At 37.0% G+C, this 26,234-nt stretch overlaps 2 protein-coding genes across 2 annotated transcripts in view; one reads left to right on the plus strand and one right to left on the minus strand.

Annotated features, from left to right (window-relative positions):
* Positions 1-26,234, plus strand: part of LOC112051269 (uncharacterized) — a 105,807-nt gene that overhangs the window by 65,762 nt on the left and 13,811 nt on the right. The gene's annotated exons all lie outside the window — the stretch shown is intronic.
* LOC112051270 (pro-resilin) lies at positions 1,690-10,196 on the minus strand. The gene is made up of 2 exons (XM_024089841.2): positions 10,058-10,196; positions 1,690-2,600 (listed from the first exon to the last, which is right to left on the minus strand). Exons 1-2 carry the CDS (start codon positions 10,073-10,075, stop codon positions 2,094-2,096), a joined length of 525 nt encoding a protein of 174 aa, XP_023945609.1. The 5' UTR covers positions 10,076-10,196; the 3' UTR covers positions 1,690-2,093.

Consider the following 26,234-nt stretch of genomic DNA (forward strand, 5'->3'; position numbering starts at 1 on the left):
TAATTCAAAAATTATGTATCATAATTTGTCATAATAATTTTATACCTGATTGAGTTTTGAGTGAATCACTAACATAACTCGGCAGTTGATCCCCTTCAAACCATTTGAACTGGTATTTGTCATCTTTTAATACCCAGCCATTATTTTCTGGTTGATATGTGGTTGGATTTTTTAAATGAGCATTATTCCAAATTGTACATATATAATTTGCTCGCAGAAAATGCTGCAGTAGTTCGCAAGGTGGTAGGTTGCTAGCGTCAAAATTTCGCAACTTCTTTCGGTCAAAAGCTTCGTTTACATCGGAGACTGTGTACGAGTCGATGAATATTTGAAGTCTAGCGGCATCAACATCAATTACAGGACATTATAGACATTGCATATAAATCTCTGAATAATATAAAAGATATTTTGTTGATGATTTAAATTTTTAATTAATTCGTTGTTGCCGAAGTTCTTGAAAGCTTCCTGGTACTCTGGATCTTTTTTTAATATCTTATACGGTTTTAATTTTCCTTTTCTGAAGAGCGCAGGATTAAAATCACAACCTGTGATGGCATGAAATCCAGGTAAGCTCTGACAAGTTAACAGTCCCAACTCTGCATGTATTTTGGTTAGGTCCACATACCTTAAATTATTTCCAGTGCCTGTAAGCATCCAAACAACCGAATCACTTTTAAGGTGATGCATGTTACCAAGCATTATAGCCGCAATATCGGTATCAGCACTTCTTATTACTATTTCTGCTGGATAGTTGATGTTACATGCATGATATACTATCTTTGTATCTGCTTCCTCGTGTGCTGGGCATGACAACTCTTCATCAATCCTTGAGACAACTTTGTTGCAATTATCAACAGTAAAAGAATGACACTTTCTGAAATTGATGTATATTGTTTTGTTGCCAATAAATGGCACCACTTCATCAGTAGCCCAATGTGAAATAAAAAAATCAACTAAAGCTTCTTTGAAATTTAAATTTTTCAACTCATCTATGGATGGTGCGCAGTAAAAGAACGCACTCGACTAAGCGCTCTATCTCACTCGCACCTACTTGAAGTTGTTACCCCGCGCTCGCACCTATAGTGGACTTTCGATGTGTCTGGCAAGATGTAAAAACCACGAAAACTGTCCGGCTATTGAGGTAACATCTTTTTATAAGTCCCCAAGTAACATATATAAAATTTAGCTTTTATACTATAACGAAAGTATAATTATAATTTATTAAAATTTAGGGGTGTCTGGCAGGGGGTAGCAACTGGCATAAGTGTCCGACAATGGATGACGAGATTTTTAAAGTTATCCCGAAGGAAATATTAAAAAATTGAGCTTTATACTTTAACGAATTTCAAGTACTATTTTATACACCTTTACTACCTGTTACCTGCCCAAGTAACCACAACCCAAACTTTATAGTCGCTGGTCGTTCTTACCTGTATAGGAGACATCTACAGAGAAACTTTCAACTTTTATAAAATAACGAAGGTTTGGCTGTCGTGGGCTGTTGCTCTATAAACTTTTAATGCAAGTATTTGACAGGCTAATAACGATTTTTGTATCATAGAGAGCGTTTGATTGACTTTTTAATGACCAAGTGATTAAAGTCTGTGATGGACGGACATGCAACATTCTACATCAGATAGTCCTGACCTTTTGACTGGATTGTTTAATGATTTAAAGAATACAACAGTATACGGTGTCAAAATGTATTTATTTTTTTTTATAAAAAAAAAACAAAATCTTACAACAACAATTAAGCTAACTTATCGATAAACTTTATACAGAACAAGAGTCGTTCCCAGCCGTGAGCCACTTCGTGTTTTGTCTCGCGAGAGCAGTCGACACTGGTGTCGGCGTCGGCACCAGTGTCGACGGCTGTCTGGTACAGAAACGACTGGCTGACGGCTGGGGAACCCGTGAGCGTGCACAGTCGCAGGCGTTGGCCGGATGGCAGGCCGGAGCGAGACCACCTACATTGTACGTGGCACTCGGTCATTGGTTTAGGCATTCGGGCGCTCGGAGGTGACACGAGCTGACCCGAATAAGTCGAACATCTCAAATGGGATGGGGAGAGATGGATTTAGGGAGTTTGGGATCTAGTAGGGAGCGCCGTAGCTGCCTGACGGTGCGGGGGCACCGTAGGACGAGGAGGGACCGGATGGGTATCCTCCGCTGACTCCGCCGGACTGCTCGTATTGCGCGACCTGGATGGCTTGGCGGATGGCTTCAAGGCTGATGCCGACAACGCGGCCGCCGCTGGGGACGCCGTAGGAGGTGGATGGGACACCGTACGAGGAGGAGGGAGCGCCGTAGGACGAGGAGGGAGCGCCGTGACCGCCGCCGTGGCCGCCGCCGAAGCCTGAGCCAGAGGAAGCTTCTTCTTTGAGGAGGATCTGACGGATCTGTTCGAGGAGTTGACCGTCGACTTGTTGCCCTTCGGAGGTCTGGTACCCGGAGGAGACGGCGCGGAGAGCTCCGCCGCCGAGGAGACCGCCGATGGCACCGCCGAAGCCGCCGCCGCCGTGACCTCCTGATGGTCGGCTGTAGCTGTAACCGGATGGAGGTTCGGCGCTCGCACACGCCACCAAAGCCAGGGCTATGCACTGTGGACAAGAGAATTCACTTGTTACATTTACATGCCTTGGAATCGAATTCAATACTACAAACGATATTTAGTGAACTGATTTTGATAGTTTTGGAAATCACCTAAAAGAGACAGTTGTCATTCTGAATTCGAAATCAGATGATTAGGTTTCTAAACTTTTCTATTATAATCGATTAAATTTAAAAACCGATTTTCATATTAAAAATGTAAAATTAAATACAAGAAAAAAATCCAAATAAAAATTCATTTCAGGCATTTCATGATATTGATCAGAAAATATTCAGAACGGTAAGAAGAATATAGGTAACTTCAGCTTTAAATTGCTACGATAACTGTCGATAATTTCGTTTAACGATCTTAGTCAATGCTTCTAGGTGGTTTTAACGACCAGCTATATTCCTATTGACCAGGGTGGTCAAAGTATGATTATGATTTTATGACTCAATCTTATGTTTTACGCGTTTGTCAATTTTCACAGGTTCCCGCTAACTCGTTTCAAGTGCTACGGTAGTTATTTGCTTTCTATGTTTGAGTAGGATTCGATTAGCAATGACATGTCAATATTTTGCCATTTACAAATTCATTGGTAAGAAAAAGTACTTAAAATATTGAAACTTTTTTTATGCGAGCTATGGACCTTCAGTTTTATACTACGCATGTTAACTATAGTCAATTTTCAAATTTTTAGTCAAATTCAGATAAAACCTCCGGATGTAGACAGTTAAACTGAAAATGTTAAATCTAATCCATTGTAAAAGATAAAACTGTGCAGTTAATCTGTACCGTGCATTAGTCTGCGGGCTACCTGACCTTTTTTGGAAAGTTTGAAAATTAAATAATTATCTATTGCCATTATTTTTGGTGTTCGCCTATTCTGTAAGTCATAGTGCTTACTGCTAATGATGAATTTATCGATAATGATTTTCCGGTAAATGACACAGCGGAATTTTAAATATCTTCACTTTCATCGATGGTAATGAGATTGCGTGTACGCATCTCGGCAGCAAGACTAAGCAAATGTTATGCAAGCTTATAGTGTATGTCCAGTATTGGGTAAACAATAGTGGTGTTAATGTATTGTTGAGATATCTAAAAAGTAGCTTTTACATTCTTAAAAATATTTTGCAACGACTTTGTAACAAGTGACTAATGTTCAAATGTATCAATATCACTCAAAAGTATCATTTTTTTCCAATAGACAACACTACAATTTTTCATATGTTTGCGCTTAATGACAATCATGTCTAACGAAAAACGGTAATATTAAGTAACGGTACTCGAAGAGATTTTTTCTCTGTTGTAACTTATACAAGAAAATTTTAGTTACAAATATACGTTGTAATTTAAAAATTATTTAAACAAATGTTTTCTAATATAATAAGCAATTTATGATATTTTTGTCGTCGATAAAATAAATCAAACATCAATTTCACCTCACTATTTTAGTAAAGCACGTTCGTTCGATAGAATTTTTAGCTATTTTTCCTCTTAAAGTTAATTGGAGGTGAAATTTCGCCGACATCCTCATGACGTGTACCTACTTATTTTTAAGGTCAAGTCAAGACTCAAGACGTGTTGTCTCAAAGATGACACTGCTATGTTATCAAGTAGTGTTTGACTTTCTTTTTGTATGATTAGATAAATAGTGACGGCCTTAAAGTTTACTCAGAATTATTTTTTTGCGTGCAAGTATTTTTTTTGTCATATAGCTTACTGTGTTGCGCGGTTTTACTCGAACAAAATACTTCAATCTTTTTATGTTTTAAATTTTATTTAAACTCGCTTAGCCATTTTAGCGTGATGGAGTAACATACATTTTGAAAATTCGCAATAAAAATATCAGTTAAGTTAGATATCCAATAAATGAAGATTTAAAAAATTCTCTGTCCAAATTCAAAATTCATTTATTACAAGTAGGCTTAGTTTACAAGCACTTTTGAAACGTCAAGTTTGACTACTTGTAAAGTAATAAGTATAAGTAAATTTGTAATTAGGTATGTTTAAAGTGATTAAGACAATAATAAGATCTTAGTTTATTTGAATATTGAATATAGACCGTTAAATTCTCATAAATAGTTTCATAAGTTACATAATGTAAGTCATTTGTAGCAGCTACAGTTTTTTATCTAATACATAAAATTAATATTCAAATCAGAGTCTTAAATATTAGAATTTAGGGCAAACATATTTAAATCCAACGAAAAGGAGATAGAGAGCATACAAAAGTCGTTAAATCTCAATTGATATGCCAAAAACTTTCACATACATTTCGATAGGATTTGATATTTTATAGAGTTCAAAGGCAATGTAATATAAATGTGTTATATAGAAAGTATTTAAGTATGGGCATCAAATGATAAGTTAACGTAAGAAATTAATGAAATAGCCATTAAAGACAAATTTGCAATTCACATTAAATTTGCGATTAATTACAAACGTATACTACACGATAACCAATCTATGTCGTATATATTCTTGTTTTGCTCGAAACACAATGCCATGCCAATTACTATCAGTATACCAGAAACAAGAAGGAGGATTAACACAAACAGTTATTTGATTAATGTTGGGAATAACAAAAATAATAGGACCATTAGAACTAAGAAAAACAAAATATTTTTGATGAAGTGAATGTGTAATCATAAACCGTTACAAGACAATAATGACAGTATTGACGAAGATTGAAGACAATCATTAATAACAATAATGAAGCTAATGGTTATGTTTTTGGTGGCTATTACATGTGCAGGAAGGATGTTATAACGTCGTGCAGTGAAAGTGCAGTGTCATAGGTCGGGACGGAGACTGTTGTTGGTTATATGGCGATAATGGCAGATAGGGGGTGGTTATTGTTGATTATAAATATTTATTATATATTGTGATATTGTACGTTAATTTTATCCAGGTTTTCTGGATTATTGGAAAGACGAGAAACTGAAGGAAAACTAAAAGGGATTTAAAGGTTCAATACGTGTAGATCAAAGAGTGTAATGGACGTTGATGGATGTGTGCTATGGAATGTAGTTACAAAACCTAAAAATGATTTATGTTTTGTAGTGATGGTCTAATTAGAATGAAGAAAGTAACGATAAAATGTTGACGTCATAATATATACATTATGTGTGAAACTTTTACGTTAGTTAAATTAATCTTGACATCAAGTTAAATTTTAAAAAGTAGAGATTTTAAACTACAAACATTTTAAAAGACGCCGAATCTTGAAACAAGAAGACGAAAGAAATCAAGATAAAATAAATTAAGAATAATTCCAAGAACGTTGGTGCTACGAAAACGAAAGCGCCCGTAGTTAATATAAAACAATTGAGAACATAGCGCGAGATTTCCGCCAAGGCAGGTAGTCACGCAGTCAGTGCGATCGTCGTGACTTCATACAATAGTTAATCTTTATAGACATGTGAGATATTTAGCCTACCTGTCTATTTGTTTTAGATGTTGCGTAAAGTGTTAATGTCGACTAAAACCCTTTTTGCGTTGGAAAGAGAAATTGATTTTATAAAGATACAAATTTTCTCTTTTTCTCTGAACTAAAAGATCAAAATAATGGATAAATTGACATAGTAAAAGACGCTGATAATTAAAAACGACTGAAAATAATGAGAATCGTGTTTTTTGTGTATTGACATTCTTATAAGTATTCGTAAACGCACAATTTACTTGTATTATCTAAGTTCTTACACTTCTGCCAAATACTAATACTGTCACGTAAAATGACAAGATCGGATCTGTTTTATCTATGTCCAAACCCGATTTAAAAGCAGAACGCATCAAGTTCGGAAATTCTAATCGCTGTGCGTGTGGAATAGATGAATATATTCCCGATTACGACAGACGTCGTAGGCGAATGAGGTGTGTGCGTAAACGTGGATATCATAGACAATAGCCAAACAGAAGTCGACAAATAGAGCACTGATTTTATTCGAATTTCAAAATACCTACTACTAACTTTATCTGTAACATTTACTAGTCTTATCTATAAGAACATGATAGCATTTTTGTCGTAAGATGTGATCAAAGTAGGAAATAAGTTTTTTAAGTAAGTGGTATTATTTTCATGAAAATCTTGTACTTCCCTTCCTGTCATTGCAATGTTATCTCTATTTACTGAGAGTTAAGTTGAATCTTTGTCTAAAAGTGGAATAAAACGTTTATTGCAGTCACGTATCACAACATAATTATGTTTCTGTACGTTTAGCAATGATAATTTACTATTTGTATTAGCCCTTTGACCACTGTCATTAGGGTCTCACATGTAAAGCAATGGAAGCCGATTGTGAGTGTTGATTGCACAGAACATTCAGCTCATGTATGGTGGTGGAATATCAATATGCGCTTTGATAGTGACCGCCGTATCTGGGTGAGGGCCCTAACGCTTCTTTTATGGTGCGTCCTCGCTCTTGCATAATGTATTAAGTCATTAGTTTAAATTGGTTTTGCGAAAACTGTTTTCCCAATACATTGTTAAGATTGCACAAGATTGATAGGAATTTTACTATTTTGAATCAAATTTTTAAAGAAAACACTAGCTATTCATATATGGTCAGGGAAGAAAGGTTTTCTTTAAGCCAACAACTTATGACTTAAACTTTTACTAACTTGCTTTTGGCGATTGTTTAAGAGTGTGAGAAACCTTTTAATGATTTTCACAAAACTGACATTATTTACTTTAAAAGAATCTGAAATATTACATATATCTATTCTTAATCTACCTAAAAAGAGTCTCTTAGTTGACAACTGAACTATTGTACAAATGTATCGGAATATCACAAAATTTTAGTAGATATATAGCTTGTTTACGTGTACGTGTTGTACACGTAAACAACTATGTATTATTTTTGAATAAAACAACATAATTTGAATACAATGCTACAATAATACCGTGATTATTATTCTAACATAATACGCTACGAAAGTCTCAGTGATTATCTTGTAAAGTGCCATAATCATCTGATTTCTGATTAGTTAGACATGCGTTTAGACGTTGTTGTTAGCGTTCATCTCATTTGAATAAATTATATAAATTAGTGATCAACTCAGATTGTTGGAGATAATTTCTAAATTTACAAGATTGTCGATGTTAAATTTAAATTTTAGAAAGAGCTTAGCATTTTTAACCTGGGGGTCACTCGTTCAACGTCGATTGTAATATATTTAAAGTCTAATCTATTATTTTGTAGATTTTACGTTTTACTCTAGTGAGTGAGAGTGAGTAATCAAGGGAGGAATTGTAGTACCTACGTTTTACCTTGACTCTAATGTAAGCAAGAGAGAAAAAGCATTATTGCATAGGTAACTTTACTTTCTATAAAGGCAAGAAGTTTTAAGTTTTCATTGATTAAGAGATATAAATGTGTTGAATGGAGCTGATACGAATTACTTTCCTCCTCCGAACTCCGGGAAGAAAATCACAGGGCGCGAGGATCAAGAGATAAGAAATACTTGTTGTCTCCGAAACCGAGGAAGAAAAGTGCGTAGGCAATCGCCAATAAAATGTTAGACACACGATCCATACAAGTGGATTACGCAAGGAAAATACAGTTTTTCTCATAATGAAGCAACATATGGCAACCGGTGGCCGCTCGACCTCTGACCGCGCTTGCGTAATAGGGAAGGGAAGACTATTGCAAACGTGATTCGTTAGAAATTGAATAATCAAATTATTATCTTATTGTGTATAAGATAGATTTTCAATTAATTTTTATATGATATGTAGTGTGTTAGATAGATTTAACATTTTAAAATGAGCAAGACATAAACTACTTCAATGGTTCGAAATGTAATTATTCAGCTAGCATTCTTAAATGTCAAATTTTCGCGTTACAAATATTAACGGAAGAAAAAAGTACAAAAAACTTCTTTAAAAATATATACAAAGTTTAAAAATGAGATAGAATCTCATTTTTAAGGGAAAATTTGGAAAATAGCTAATAACACAAAAAGCTTTATAATATTCCGTCAAGCATTTAGTACAGTAGCTACAGAGCTTATGGTTATGAATGTCAGTTATTTGTACGTTATTGAAAATCATGACTCACTTAAGCATGGCTGGTGAACAATATATAAAAGCAAAAAAATTACGATGTTTTGACTTTTTTTTATATTTTTAAAGAACAATAGATTTAATAGATCACGGAATAAACCTTACTCTACTAAAGAAAATAAGTAATAAATCGAAACGAGGAATCTCGTAAGAAATAACATTAAGTCTTTATTGTTTTATCTGTAGGAAAATCTAAAGACAAAGGCTAACAAAAAGCTTTTATAACTTAACTAACTCCTATCTATTTACTCTGTGTGTGAACTAAACTCATAAAAATTGATATTGCCACGCGATTCTACTATACGAGCTTATGTCACTTGTAATAAAAGACATAGATCATGTTTTTTTGTATTTTAAAGTGATAATTGATCATTTAAGTTTCATTAATTAACGTAAATATAAGAAATCCATTTAATTCTCACATCTATACACCATGATCGTATATTGTAAAAACTTGGTGCAAAAAAACTTGAATCTTGAATCATTATCAACTTGTCAGTAGCTATTCTCGATCTCGATCTATATTTGTTACCTTTATTAAATGTTTCCTGCGTGCCAGGAGTATAGATGTGAGTTATAGCTGTCTATGACTGTCTGATTTATCAGCGCGAAATCAGGTCGTTTTCCCGAAAAATACATTTAGTCCGACGAAAGAAATTGATGGGGTTGTGATACGTATTAGCAACATAGGGATTGATATGGTTAGTACCAAAGAATGAAATGGGATAATTTAAGAGTATTCTCAGTTTACTTCAGCCTGTCTGTCTGTCTGTTACGGTTTTACCTCAAAGCTGCTGAAACGATTTGGTTTCATTCATTTGGGAGATGGATTTTGGTATACTGATAAATGGGACATTTTGGAATTTTCGGATTAGACCTTTAGTACATAGTGCTTTTATCCTGAAAAACTCCATGGTTCCTGTGGAATTTGTGAGAAACAAAATTTCAATCGAATGGTCCCGGGCGTCTTCTATTAAAAAACTAAATGTAATAATGATTTTAGATTAGAGAAAAAGGATTACAATTATTTGAATAGCTTAGTCTAGGAAAATCAGATAAAAAATAATTTTATTTTAATAAAATAAATAAAAATTGTCAATTTTCAATCAAGCAGGAATCGTAGTTAAAATTATTGATATGTGTGATCTCGTCACTGAATTTAGTGACGTCAGATTTGACAATAGTAAAATATAAGAGCATTAAGGTCTAGGATTCCAATGACTATTTCCAATGATCTCTATCAAAATCACAGTAAGGAACGTTCGGAAATCGGGTGCATAAAAATCCAAATGGAACGCGACTTGCACTTTTGACTATCGATTGTTTTAAGAAAAATCCGTGCACTTTGATTTCTGAACGTCACTTCACTTCACTTAACACTTCACTTGCGGACTTACCGCTACGAAGGCCTTCATGGTGCTTAATGTGGTCACTTTGGTTCGTTAGAACTTGTGATGGTCGGTCTGTACATCACAGTGATATATACCGCGCCGGCGGCGGTGGGGCGGAGAAAGGATGAGCAGCGTTGTGCAAGGGAGATGCTTCTGTAGGAAACTTCTTCTGACTCGGAGGGATTTGATTCTTTTCTTACAACCTTAGGTCGAGGGTCATAGGTAAGCTCGGAGTTGACCATCTTGACTGAAGGCTCCTAAAGAGGTTGCTAGGTCTCGCTAGGTTGCTAGGTTCCATTTTAAAGTGGTTTAAATAAGGTTCGATTGTATGTGGTTTTTGTATGCCTGGAGTTTCGTTATTTCACTTTGTTTACAATGTGTTTTTTTTTATATTCGAGGATAAAATATCTCTTGATTCTGTGTCCTGGATGCTATAAAATAATATTATTTTTGTTTGTGTTCGAAAAATCCGTAGATTCCTAGGAAAATTTCTCCAAGCAAAGCTCAAGCTATCTGTGAAAATTACATGAAAATTCGTAGTTATTTCATATATTAGCGTGAGTAACACAGACAGACAAATAGTAGTGAGAGAGATATCAGATAGTGGATATGAATAGATAGAAAGTAGATTACGACAAAATTTTGTATATTTTAAGTAAACTTTTGTTGTGAAGAATATTTTCACAACAAAACAATAGTGATATTGTTTTGTTCCAATGGTTTTCTTCCAATTAGTCGGAAAACCTGTGTTATAAGTGGATTTGATGATAGTCCAGCGGACTTTAATCGAACCTATGATCTCCCGGTGTTGAGTTCGGCTTATTTACAGTTGGGCTACTGCAGCTTTCTTGAAAATTAAAATTTCTTAAAACCTTCTGCTGGGATCGTCCTACCATAAGTTTGGATGGCAGAATTTGATAAAAAGAGTAGGAAACACCCAAGAAAGAAACAGTTGTTGTTCTATGTAAGAAAGTGATGATGAAAATCGATCCAATCAGGCAATCGCTAAGTAACCACTTTTGACCGATGTCTTTGTTATAAGGAAGCATATGAACCTATCCCTCAGGTTGACGGGTTGAGGACAGCGGAGGGACCGGATCCTAGTAAGTGACGAGTGTTCCCTACGAAGTGTTGCTTTTAGTATCACTATAAACCTAGGCGTCCACATATACGCATCGTACGTATCGGACGCACAGTATCAAACGGATTTTTTACGGTAGATAAAATCCGTTCAATGCGATCCGTACGGATCAGTATACGCATTTGTATGACTCTCTATACAGAGAATACTAAAATCCGTTGGATGCGGATCAGTGGACGCCAACCATTATATTAATTCTAATATAGAACTAGAGAAACCTAGCTGGGATGTTTTTTTTGCGAATCTGTGGACACCTACCATAAGATGTCAATAAGACAGGGGCCGAGAGTTCAATATATTCTCGCAGATATTTTTTTTATTTTTTTATTCTTGACAAGTTAGTCCTTGACTACAATCTCATCTGATGGTAAGTGATGATGCAGTCTAAGATGGAAGCGGGCTAACTTGAAAGAGAAGGAGGATGAAAATCCACTCTTACGTACGTCTTTGCCGGTAGGGTGGTAACTAGCCACTAGATATTTTTTCTTGTAAGATGTTTTTAGTGAAAACTTTTAGCCAGGAGTTGGATAGTTGGTGACACCAGTATACACTTGTGCCACGGAGAGCAAGTTAAGGTTCCGGTTACTATAATTATCATCTGATAATGATCGTTATCGTGAGCCGTGAGCCCAGTATATGACCTCTGCCTCCGATTCCGGAGAGTGTGGGCTCGAATCCGATCCGGGGCATGCACCTTCAACTTTTCAATTCTGTGCATTTTAAGAAATTAAATATCACGTGTCTCAATCGGTGAAGGAAAAACATCGTGAGGAAACCAGATACTTTCTTAATTCTCACGCACGATGAATCTCTTTCTACGACCGCAAACGCTTTGAAAATTAGAAAAGTGTATGGGAATGGCATTTGCTATCGACAGGTCACGTGATCAAGATCTGCCACTCTCATACATTTTTCTAGTTTTCTAAGCGTTTGCGATTGTAGAAAGAGAATCGACGTGCAACTTGGCTACAGGGGCTGGCCCTCAAGTAGACCGTTAAATTAGACTGATGATGATGATTAATGGATGTACAGCCTCCACACATTCGCTACTGTAGCGTCTATGGTAATAGGTATTGGTTTCATAACCACGGGCGGTGACAATGACATTTGTGAATTAAATAAACAGTTTAAGTTATCGGAATTTGAAAGGCCGATTGGCTTTTTTGTGGCAATACCTAAGGCAACGGCAGCTATAACTTGAATTGTATAATTATTGTATTAAGTTGTTATGAGTATGAATGCTGTGTAACGTCGCTTGACTTGAAAGTAAAAATTGACAGTAAGTAGTGAGTTTACTACCCGTTTTCGAAACACTAGTACAGACTACTACTAGTACTACTACTACTAGTAGTACTAGTGTAGGTCACTGCAGACTTTTAAAAGAAAACCCGCCAAAAAAAAAACAAGCAAGAAGCTAGACATACGAAAACGGAATTGCATAGAATAAGCTAGTCGTACGACTGATCGTATGAATTAAAATAAATAAATTCGTTCGTTTACGTGTAAATAGCCACTTCCAAAAATCAACAATAATTCAACAGTTCATGTCATTCTGTCTTGTGTACAGAAGAAAGATATCTATCACGGTTGTAACCCATAACTCCCCATCGTCTACTCGTAGTTAACGGCGACCTTTCATGGCGTCTGTGCTGTGGTTCTCAACAGAGAGGTTCTGAGTTCGATTTAGATTAATATAATTTCTAAATTATCTCAGGTCTGGTCTGGTGGTAGGCCTTGGCCTTGGCCAACCTACCGGCAAAGACGTACCGCCAAGCGATTTAGCGTTCCGGTACGATGCCGCGTAGAGGTATATAAAAAATGGACCAACGAGGCAATTAATATGTCAAGAATGAAGTCGCGGGCGTTCTTTAGTATGTTCTCTAGCACTTTACTATTATCTTAATTAAACACTCATAATTCACGCATCACTTTTCAATGCGTAGGCAGTGAAAGTTTCATCAAAACTTGTTCTGTCATAAAAACTGACGTTAAACGAAATTTTAAAACGTCTATTGATTAAATAAATCCAAGTGAATGTTCCTAAATAAATAAAGCGGAAAAAAATATTGTGATTATAACTCAGTTATAAAGCTCGACTTCGAGAACTAGGTATTAACCTACTGCTGTGTTAATTTCGTTTTTTCTTTGATTCCTCGATTCTTATACTCACTACAAAGATATATAAATACCCTTCTAGGAATGAATGCCCTTAAAGGAGGGTAATTTTTATCTTTTAGTCAAGAGTGAATACGGAGGCAAGGAGTTCACAGACAATGTTCCATCATAGATCCTGCGTTGCTTAGGTACCAGGCGTGATTGCAGCCAAGCTTACCTAAGCCAAACCTATCATCATCATCATTATCAGCCGATGGACGTCCACTGCTGGACATAGGCCTTTTGTAGAGATTTTCAAACATCACGGTCTCGGGCCGCCAGCATCCAGCAACTCCCTGCAACCGGCTTGATGTCCTTAGTCCAACCATTCCTGCACCTTGGGACCCCAACGTCCATCGGCTTGAAGTTTGTGGCCTGCCCATTACCACTTCAACTTCGCGACTATCGGAGCTATGTCGGTGACTGTGGTTTTTCTACGGATATCATCATTTCTGATTCTATCACGCGGAGAAACTCCAAGCATAGCCTGTAACAGGAAAATATCAGTGCCGAGACGATGGCTGTGAAAAACTTTATTAGATAGAGTGCCTGCTAGTAATTTGTAAGTCTTATCTCGGAGGGGACACACCGAAGCAAATTTAGCGTTTCGATGCAATGCTTAACAAATATCCATCAATATAATTTATCACCATCATGACCACCATATAAACCTCATTTTGAAGGCCTCCGTGGCGCAGTGGTATGCGCGGTGGATTTACAAGACGGGGGTCCTGGGTTCGATTCCCGGCTGGGCCAATTTAGATTTTCTTAATTGGTCCAGGCCTGGCTGGTGGGAGGCTTTGGCCGTGGCTAGTTACCACCCTACCGGCAAAGACGTACCTCCAAGCGATTTAGCGTTCCGGTACGATGCCGTGTAGAAACCGAAAGGAGTTCCCGCAACAAGCCCGCTTCCATCTTAGATTGCACCATCACTTACCATCAAGTGAGATTGTAGTCAATTGCTAACTTGTAAAGAATAAAAAAAAAGCCGATGGACGTCCACAAACTACGGATTTGAACCATCCAGGAGTATTCTATGCCTACTTAGTCAGTTTGATGTCCCATCAATGATCTGTGTTTTCCGATACGGAGAGAAATTCTAGAGACCTCATTCTCCATAGGCTCTTCAAACTGTCACGCCCTTTGAAGCTATAGCCTTGCGACTTGATGAACTATAAAGCATACTTCAAGTATAGCTCGCTCCATCGCTCCATCGCTCCGTGACCCTTCTTATGAGGCCCGTACATTAGCGTAGCATAATACTCGGACATCATTACTATTCAATGAATCTAAATATGCAACATTTTTAGTGTAAACATACACAGACCACAAGAAAAACTTATTACTTAGAAGTGACACGTTTGCTAATGTTTGATGTCACAATTTGCGCGCATTAGCAATGAGTAGGCAATGCGGGAATCGAACCCGGAACTGTAGTTGACTTTGCATAATCACGCGACAAACAATCCGACGCCAGATCCAAATGATACGTTCACCTATCGTATAACTTGTTGAGGAAACGATGCTACGAACTCTACACGTACTCTTATGGTCATTAGTGCAATGCATTTAGTTGTTACTTACTAGATAGTCATGTTATCTATATTACCCTATTTTTAACAGCTCACTAAAGTATCAGCTGGCCTATTCACTATTTAATCTGTATTATCAACCTATTAAAATAAACATCAAATCAATTGACAAAATGTCATTTAACTACATACTCCACCGGATGACATTTTTACATAGAACCTCAATTTCGTATAATGTGTATGTTTAACATACACCATTACACACATTATTTTACATACACACTTTTTTCATTATTATATTATATTGTTAGATTGTTAGAATAGTATAGTTTTGTTTTGTTTTTGGGCCTAGTTTGTTATGTAAAACTAGTTGAAAGACATAAAATATTCTTCATTTTTGCCGCCCCTCATTTTTGCCGATCTAGGCAAATTCCTCACCTGTGGGGACAAGTGATGACTTACCGATGATAGGAGCTTGAGCTGACTAACTTTCAGCTTTTGTAAAAGCGAAGGAGAAGAAGTACTGGCGAAGTTCTGGCCTTTACATGTACAATAATATTATATTCAACTGGTTTTGACACAACTCATAATGACTGACGAGCTGGCCGTTTTGATCGTTGACGTTGACATCCAGATGATAGGTACGCAAACGTTTCGCTTTAACGTTTCTTATTCGAACTGCTAAAGTGTGGGACGCTTTTCCGGCATCCGTGTTATCTGGCACCTACAATTTAAACACCTTTGAGGCAAGAGTGAGTAGGCACTTTATAGGCAAGTGCATTCTATCCAAGACCTCATCATTGCTCTCCATCAGGCATTATTGTAATCAAGCCCAAGCCTTACAAAAAAATAGATGTTCGTTTGCTCGCCATAAAGCGATAAAAATATAATTAAAAGACAAAGAATAGTTGACTCAACCAACAAAGGCAATGAATGCTCAAATCTTTATCACCATGCATCACATTCTTGCAAAGGTGTGCGCAATCATTCGCTTATCTATCGAACGTGCGAAAAATGTGGAATTGTTGTAAAATAATTAGAATAAGGTTCGCATTCAATTCGCGCACTTTAGTATTTACACTTTACCCGAAGTGTAAAGAAGTTTTCTCACGTGACAATTTCCATTCTATTCTAAACAATGATTTGCATAGTCATGCAACGAGGATGTAACGATGTGCCGCCAAGGCACCGCCATCATTATACATCTCTAAATATGAGTTATGGATTGATTTTAGGGTTTCGTACTTTAAAACATCTGTCTGGGGCTCAAGGACCTTTTCCCCAGGCCGAGTGTCGAGGTATCATATGGAAATTAAAATCATATATTTACTGAGTAAACTCCCCGCCCATTGCCACAGCTGAAGCTGTGAAACAATCAAACTAGGTTGAGATAAAAAACCGGCCAAGTGCTTTTCGGGCCACGCGCAGAGTAGGGTTCCGTAGATTAAGCACTAGCACTTTAATCCTCTATGTAATGCACAATAAAACCGATAACCATACCCCACACCATGGGATAGACGATGAAAAATTCCTTTTCACTTTGCACGTAAGGAAGGATACTCCATAGGGGTACTTCATTCAAGAAATTCTCAGAAGCAATTCTCAGCTCAAAAGTTGGTGACGCTAAACCATTATGCTTCAGAAATAACATTGAGCTTTCGTTCATGGTCATAAATAATATTTAGACTTCTGATAGTGATTTTTTTAATATTATTTACAAGTTAACCTTTGATTACAATCTCACCTGATGGTAAGTGAATAATGCAATCTCAGATGGAAGCGGGCTAACTTGTTATGAGTAGGATGAAAATCCACACCCTTTTTGATTTCTACATGACATCGTGCCGAAACGCTAAAACACTTGGCGGTAGGATAGTAACTAGCCTAGGCTGATGCTTCCCACCAGCCAGACCTGGACCATTTAAAAACACCTTAATTGGCCCAGCCGGGAATCGAACCCAGGACTAATATATCCACCGCGCATACGGGCCGGCAATCATTACATTAGAAGAAACATTATTACACTAAGCCTGCCAACCCAGAACACAGTGAGTCCAAGGTTCTTATCATCATCATCATCATCATATCAGCCGATGGACGTCCACTGCAGGACATATGCCTTTGGTAGGGACTTCCAAACATCACGATACTGAGCCACCTGCATCCAGCGAATTCCTGCGACTCGCTTGATGTCGTCAGTCCACCTGGTGGGGGGTCGACCAACACTGCGCTTTATAGTGCAGGTTCGCCATTCCAGCACCTCGGGACCCCAACGTCCATCGGCTTTTCGAACTATGTGCCCCGCCCATTGCCACTTCAGCTTCGCAACTCGTTGAGCTATGTCGGTGAATTTGGTTCTTCTGCGGATCTCCTCATTATAAGGTTCATATCCCATTTGTTAAATATACTGATCATTACATTCCACTTGTTAAGGTAAACCAGTAAAGTAAGTAGGAGATAACACAAAGAATGATAGTTCGTTTTGAACTCGCTCAAACAGCGTGAGAGTCATTAGATTTTTTGAGGGCGATGGACAAAAAATTCGAGAGCTTACATTATTTCTGACATTTCATAATGTGTCATGTTCGTGTGGTCCAAGCTATGGGCTTGGGAGGCTTAAGGTATTTGTCACTAAAGACAAGAGAGGCTGTAGACCTATGAGTATGAATCAAGGAAGGTTTTAAAGTCTGGTTACCCTAATAATATTGTGTTTTGTTTATTCTGTGCAGTAAAAAAAATAGATTCAATTCAATTCAATGGAAGACTAGCTACATGTGCCATTAAATACCCTCAAGCAATTTAATTAAAGACGTTGCAGCTGATTGCACAATACCTTGTAATGAAATTAAAAAAAATGTTTTATTTTAAATTTCAAGATAGGATACAATTAGAAATTAGAACCCGTGATAGCCTAGGGGATATGACCTCTGCCTCGATTCCGGAGGGTGTGGGTTCGAATCCGGTCCGGGCATGCACCTCCAACTTTTCATTTGTGTGCATTTTAAGAAATTAAATATCACGTGTCTCAAACGGTGAAGGAAAAACATCGTGAGGAAACCTGCATACCAGAGAATTTTCTTAATTCTCTGCATGTGTGAAATCTGCCAATCCGCATTGGACCAGCGTGGTGGACTATTGGCCTAACCCTTCTCATTCTGAGAGGAGACTTGAGCTTAGCAGTGAGCCAAATATTGATTGATGACGATACAACTAGATATTTTCGAGTATTATTATTATCTATCATTTGTTTTAATTATTTTTCTGCTTTGTAATAATTTAATTTCGAACGTTGCCAAGATAATTTATTCTGGCAAAATATCTTATTGGTTGTAGCATGTTATTCTGGCACAAATAAATAGTTAATTATTAACCTAGTAGGGATTATTGTATGTACTGTATGTGTAATTGAACACTATAAAAGAACCATAATTACTGAATATATAATAAGTATTTGAACTTATGTTTTCTACGGTTTAAGTAAGTTCTTTAACCATAGAAAACATAAGTGGTAAAGTTGAAATTAAAGGCCAATATGACCTACGGCTTAGGTTAACGCCGGTCTAAAAATAATTCTAAACTCTCTTCGCTTATAGCTTGGGTCGGCTAATTTTGAGTGTACTTCACACTTGTGAAATATGATTTGCACGGTTCCTAAATATTTTTGGGGCAATTACCCACCACGCCAGCGTCTGTGCAAGTGTGCAGCTCTGTGCTAATGCGTGGAACAGAATGTCTTCTCATTGTATAACATCGAGTGTTAGTAATTGTGTGAAAGGTGCAACACTGGGCAGGTTATAGTGCATGCATTTATGTTCTAGACGTAGTCATTCTTTTAACCAAATACTGCGAAGTGAGAAGGGTAAAGATTTTAGTAAGTACCTAGTCTTAAATATTGTTTGAACCCTGATGGCACAGTGGATATGATCTCTGTCTTCGATTCGTAGGGTGTAGGTTCGAATCCGGGGAATGCACCTCTAACGATTTAATTTCTTAAAATGCACATAACTGATGTGCATTTTAAGAAATTAAATACGTTTCCCAAAACGGTGAAGGAAAAACATCGTAAGGAAACAAAAAAATGTTTTATTTTTAATTTTAAGATAGGTATACAATTAGAAATTAGAACCCGTGGTAGCCTAGTGGATATGACCACTACCTCCGATTCCAGAGGGTGTGGGTTCGAATCCGGTCCGGGCATGAACCTCCAACTTTTCAGTTGTGTGCATTTTAAGAAATTAAATATCACGTGTCTCAATCGGTGAAGGAAAAACATCGTGAGGAAACCTGCATATCAGAGAATTTTTTCAATTCTCTACGTGTGTGAAGTCTGCCATTCTGCATTGGGCCAGCGTGGTGGACTATTAGCCTAACTCCTCTCAGAATGAGATGAGAATGATTGAGACTCGTGCTCAACAGTGAGCCGAAGCATTGTTAATGATGGAATATTGGTTGTATTTTTAGTATGTTCCACTGTAGAACTTAAACTATTGAGCTGATTATAATGAACTCTTCGCTACAGATCCTTGAAGATTGATCTATAAAGATGTTTCTTGAAGGTTTGTCCTGAAGCTATGTCACTGGGGACATGGTCTCTAATATAATATTATGCCGAGGAAAATGTAAGTAACAATGCGCTTTTTACTTAGATTAATGAGGATCTAGAACCTTGAAACCTTTCACCTTGAACCTTTCTTTCCAAAGCCACCACAGATCAAACTCTATGATTGACTTATGTACTTATGGACCTATGGGAGAAGTATAAGTTGATAGAGTTTCAGCCTAATAAAATGAGGTAAGTCTGGCAATCGCAGCCTCTTAGTCTGTTTGTACATACATATTGTAGTAAAGAATCATATAGTGGTGTTACAAAACAGTATCTAACGTTATAAGAATATTTATTAAACCTTTTACGGTTATTTTTTTAGCCTCGATCGTTCTGCATACGAACGCCTGCTTACTGCCACTTACTGCTTATACGGACTTGTATATAGCTAGACGCCTCTTTATTCGTTCTTTTGTTTTTACGGAAAATTTGTACAAAAATGTTGCGCGCTACAATAAATTACAGTCTAGCAAACCTTTATGCCGACTCAAATCCGAGAGGTGTAAATCTCCCCCAGTTAAAATGAAATGAATGAAAATACACTTTATTGTACACCACAAATAAACATACAATACAAAGAATTTATAAAAAAAAATGCACAAGGCGGCCTTAAACATTTTTTTTTATTTGTAAGTGTCTTGTGCTCTTTGTGATGGACTTGCCAATGCACAACTTTAAGCAATGTGTTAAAAAACATTTACTTAGTCGAGGTTACTACACTATTGATGAGTTCCTTAACGACAAAGGTGCTTGGAGGCCATTGGATCAGCTTCCACCTTCACACAGGAAATAAAACTACAAGAAATTGTAATTTAATTGTTATCAAATGTAAATTGTAATACTGTATGACTTTTTCAAAAGAGCAACTGTTGAGTTTCTTGCCGGTATCTTCTCAGCAGAACCTGCCTTCCGAACCGGTGGTAGAATCTTTACAAATAGTCAACTGACGTGTCAAAAGTGCTTGTAAACTGAGCCTACTTGAAATAAATGAATTTTGAATTTTGAATTTTTTGAATTTAATGAGACCTCAGCGCTGTCACCGGGGGTTTTGGGCGAGCGCAGAAAGTATCGCCTGATGAGGTCCGAAGGCAGATGCAGAAGTTGTGACAAAAATTTAAATAAAGTTACGAAGTATGTAAACAATTTAAGCACAATTAGATAGAAAGAAAGAAAGAAAATATATTTATTTCTACATTATGCCACACATCACAATTATTTAAGAATAATACCCTGCGATAAGTGGCATAACCTAGAAAAAGGTCTCAGCTCAGCATATTGCTATATGCTCCCCATAAACAAAGAACACACAGCGCTGATAAATAGATTGCATACGGTATCTAGTTAATCACAAGTCCATGTGTTCGGAGCTTAGTCACATATAGGCGTACCGTTACAAAACTGACCTTCAGCCGATCATGGTCGCGCTTTTCTTAGAAACTCAATTCAGTATTCATTGTTCAGAATTCAGCACACGAGCCCCTGACTGCTGCAATAGTTGCATTTGGGAATTTAAATCAGCAATATCAGCCTATATTAACAGCCCACTACCAGTGGCGGGCACGCCATAGATGCAGAAATGCACTGCTCACCCTGAGGATTCTTTACGAGACTGTATTGAAGGAAGAATTTTCTATTTTTGGTACAATTTTTACTTATAGTGCCTAGCCTAGTCGTTATTGTGCACGCCACTGCCCACTACACAACAGGCATTCCTCATTGTAGGAGGCATATGGGGTTTTACTCAGGTGCTCCATTATGGCTTGGCGGGATAAAGGTGCTAACTGCCTCATTGGTCACGGTTAGCTGGTGCAGCCACGGACAATGAGCTGGTTCGAGTCCTGGGTCAGGCCAAAAAAAAATACGTTGCAATTTTTCTTACTAAAAAAAACTTTAATAGCACCCTTCTAGAAAAACTTTAATAGTACCCTGGAGTTGGGAAGTTGGCGGTGCCTCAAAGGCACGGGGGTATAACTCCACCAACTAACGGCTCTCAAAGGCTTAATAATACTTAGTCCTACCCAGGACTCAAACTCAGGACCCTGTGATCTGAAACCACATGAGTGGACTGGACCTTAAGCCTGGTAACGAGGACCAACGAGGTATACTTCACACACAAATTCTCCGGTATACAGGTTTCCTCACGATGTTTTTCCTTCAGTGTTTCGAGACACGTGATATTTAATTTCTTAAAATGCACATAACTGAGAAGTTCAAGCCCGGACCGGATTCAAACCTACGCCCTCCGAACAGAAGGCAGCGGTCATATCCACTAGGCTATCACGTAACTAGGCTAGGTTGTTCACATCAAAATATAGGTAATTATTATAGTAAGATTTTATTCATTAGCTACCTACTGATGAATGAAAGTACTAAATATAATAATTATAAAAAAATTATTCAATTGATTAGTGCCATTAAAATGCATTAAAATTTTGCATATTAAATTTTCGCGGTTACACGCTAAATGCGAATGTCTGTGATGTCATTTCAAAAGACCCTGTTTTTTTATAGAAAATGATAGCTATGCAAAATTTTGTTACTCCACGGTAATATATAAGCAATATATCAATCACGGGCATGTTCATTATATTAGGTGTCTAAATTAATAATAATTTACATAAATATTATGTCCGTGGCACTAGCTTGCTGTTGTTATAAGTTTGTAATCCAGTAAAAAAAATTGAAAGTGGAATGACGGCCTCCGTAGCGCAGTGGTATGCGCGGTAGATTTACAAGACGGAGGTCCTGGGTACGATCCCCGGCTGGGCCGATAGAGGTTTTCTTAATTGGTCCAGGTCTGGCTAGTGGGAGGCTTCGGACGTGGCTAGGTACCACCCTACCGGCAAAGACGTACCGCCATGCGATTTAGCGTTCCGGTACGATGTCGTGTAGAAACCGAAAGGAAAGGAGTGTAGATTTTCCTCCTACTCCTAACAAGTTAGCCCGTTTCATTTTAGATTTCGTCAACACTTACCATCAGGTGAAATTGTAGTCAAACCAATACATAGTATATTTTTAAACTGTTTAATTTTATTGCCGTTTGAATTAATTATAATCCAACAATAACTGTTACATGAATATTCATAAGTAAATGTAAAGACGCGATGTTTTTTACGCAACCAAATATATTGTTTTTACAGTGTTCAGACTATTTATGTTATATCTTTTTAACCGACTTCCAAAAAGGAGGAGGTTCTACGTTCGACTGTATGTATGTTTTTTTTTTTTTTTTTTTTTTTTTTTTTTTATGTATGTCCAGCGATAATTCCGTCATTTGTGGACCGATTTTGAAAATTCTTTTTTTGTTTTGAAGGGTTTGATTCCAGGGTGGTCCCATTTTTTTCATGTCAGGATCTGATGATGGCATCCTGGAGAAATCGAGGGGAACTTTCGAAAATTGTAGCGACATCTAGTGCGTTTGTTAGTGTTTCCATAAGGTATTTTAAACCACTACAATTTCATGAAGGTTTGGAGTTGGTCTGATGATGGAGCCAAAACACAGACGATGGAACTCGTCAACGATTTACAGCAGGTACCTTTTGTTTGGGCTTGATTTATTTGTATTGATGAGAACTTTCCACCTAGATGGGTTGTGACTGTATTAAGGGTCTGATGATGAAGACGAAGGACAGTTAAGAGAACTCCTCAACGGTTCACAGTAGCTACCTTGTGTTTGGACTTGATAAATTTGTATTGATGAGAACTTTCCACCTAGATGGGTTGTGACTGTATTAGGGGTCTGGTGATGAAGACGAAGGATAGTTAAGGGAACTCCTCGACGGTTCACAGTAGCTACCTTGTGTTTTGACTTGATAATTTTGTATTGATGAGAACTTTCCACCTGGATAGGTTGTGACTGTATTAGGGGGTCTGGTGACGAAGATGAAGGAGAGTTAAGGGAACTCCTCGACGGTTCACAGTAGCTACCTTGTGTTTGCACTTGATTTAATTTTATATTGATGAGAACTATCCAACCATATGGATTGTGACTGCATAGGGGGTCTGGTGATGAAGACGGAGGACAGTCACCTTTCACGTTTTTCTGAATATTCATATTACGTGTAGATAAAGGGGGAGTAAAATTTTGTATATGAGTTAAGGTAGTATTTTTAAAATTGGGATTGTAGGACTTAGATACTTATTATAAAAAAATAACGTTTCAACTAATTGATTATTAATTTTTGTTCACACTCAGTAGGTGTACTAACACTAAAAATTAAAAAATAAAAATTTTAATAAAAAAAATTCAACCGACTTCCAACTCAAAAATTAACCTAAACTAAAAAGCAAAAAATAACATCTTACCTATGTGCTACCTTCTGATCAGTTTGAAGGCGGTGCCAATCTAGTGTAATGTTTTAATTAAAGCCGTTTCTGAAAGAACCACAGAAATTTTGTAATTTAAACGGCTTAAATTAAAACATCACTGGCTCGGCACCGCCTTCAAACTGGTCAGAAGGTAGCACATAGGTAAGATGTTATTTTTTGCTTTTTAGTTTAGGTTAATTTTTGAGTTGGAAGTCGGTTGAATTTTTTTTATTAAAATTTTTATATTGTATGGATCTATAATAATAATATAATAATAGTATTTTAAACAGGTAAAGTTTGCAAGCTTGTAAGTTCTTATAGTTATAGGGGGAACTATTTATCTAGTGAACAGAATTTGAAGATTCTTTTACTAACTAATCTCTACTAATATTATAAAGCTAAAGAGTTTGTTTGATTGCTGAACGCGCTAATCTCAGGAACTACTGGTCCGATTTAAAAATTCTTTTACGGTTATTTTTTTTTTAGTGTTAGTTAGCCCATTTATCGAGGAAGGCTATAGGCTATATATTTTCCCCGTATTCCTACGGGAACGGGAACCACGTGGGTAAAACCGCGCGGCGTCTACTAATATAACTAATAACCACGTTACTTGTGATGTCAGCATGTCTTACTGAATCGCCACTCGTCAGTTCATCAAACATTAGTTGAGATCACAATCTAACTACAGATCGTGGTGTGTTGTTTATATTATGTTTATACTGTGTTTGTATGGATGTGTATAGTAGCCAGATGTCAAGTTAATGCGCATGAGTTATAAGTTTTCGAACCATGTATTATAAGAATAACTTTTATACTTATAGAAGTAACAATATATAATATAGTTATTCTGTACTATTACTATATACTTAATAATATTACAAGGCGGAGGTCCTGGGTTCGACGGCGGCGGGGCCGATTGAGGTTTTCCTAATTGGTCCAGGTCTGGCTGGTGGGAGGCTTCGGCCGTGGCTAGTTACCACCCTACCGACAAAGATGTACCGTCAAGCGATTTAGCGTTCCGGTACGATGCCGTGTAGAAACCGAAAGGGGTGTGGATTTCATCCTCCTCCTAACAAGTTAGCCCGCTTCCATCTTAGACTGCATCATCACTTACCATCAGGTGAGATTGTAGTCAAGGGCTAAGTTGTAGAGAATAAAAAAAACATATACCTACATGGTTGTAGGATAAAAGTTATTATTTTAGTTGAAGCAAGGTATTGTATTAGTCCTCTTCAAAGTCTGCGAGGTCCACGTTGGGTTACATCATCACTTACCACCAAGTGAAATCGTATTCAAGCGCAAAGCCCTCAAAGAAAAAAGAAACCAACTGTATACAAATAATTAATGTAAATTAACTTTTTAGTATTTTGACAAATACAGGATGTTTTAATAATTGTCAATTTGATTGATTTCCAGTGTTGGGCGTGGGATTTACGTCTCCTATATCGATTAATGGCAGGCGTCCACAGATCCGCATCGTACGTATCGGACGCATCGTAATGAACTCTTTACGATCTATATCGGAAGGGTCTATCAGGATAATGGGATAAAAATAGTATCGTATGTATTTAGGTTTAGTTGTTTGTTTTATCAATACTAGAATACATTATATTTTTGGATACTTAAATAGAGTTCATATAAATAAAATTTAAGTTTCTGTCTTTAATTAAAAACAAAAAATACATGAAATAATATTTAATTTTTATTTTTTCTATCTTTTTTTGTCCCGGCTAAACTCTGGAACTCGGTTTAGAGGAGGTATAACCTACATGACATTAATGAATATCTATTAATACTGTGGATTGATATCTGGCGGTACCTAAGGGGTCCATCGTTCTCAGGACCCTGGGCTTTCGTTAGAAGTGTTTGAAATAGGTCTCTGGATCTGAAAGATATTCCATACGCCGTTTTGTAGGCTTTATTTAATGTCTAACGTCATTGATAATTATCTTCAATCTTACTTTTACAAAACTGAGCACCATTTCTAATGTTTTGACGAAGTTTACCTTAAAAACCACTATCACATACATTACATAGCTAGCTTCAAATAAAGTATGCCGTAAATCGAAATTCAGAACACCCTGTATACATTGATTGCACACAGCTCAAGGTCGGCTAATAGGCGATAATGTTTATTTCTAAAAAGCTTTAAGCTCGCGTCGATGTATTTTTGCGCACTAAAGAAACAATATAAAAGATATTTAAATTAATAGCTTATCGCTGGCAATACATCATGCAATGACATTAATTATCTGAACACTAATTAGTTTTAGAAGGCCTTTTTAATTTACCGAAAGTTTTAAATTTAATTTACCGAAACCACAGTAGATATATTACAAGCAGTAGTTGGACTTCATACTAAAGGTCGAAACGCGAGCTATACCTACGCAGCTCGTACGTGGGGTGATCGTGGGGTGAAGACCGTTGCGACTGTGCCGCGGTGAC

This window comes from Bicyclus anynana, chromosome 17, assembly GCF_947172395.1.
Source record: "Bicyclus anynana chromosome 17, ilBicAnyn1.1, whole genome shotgun sequence".
Classification (NCBI taxonomy): Eukaryota; Metazoa; Arthropoda; class Insecta; order Lepidoptera; family Nymphalidae; genus Bicyclus; species Bicyclus anynana.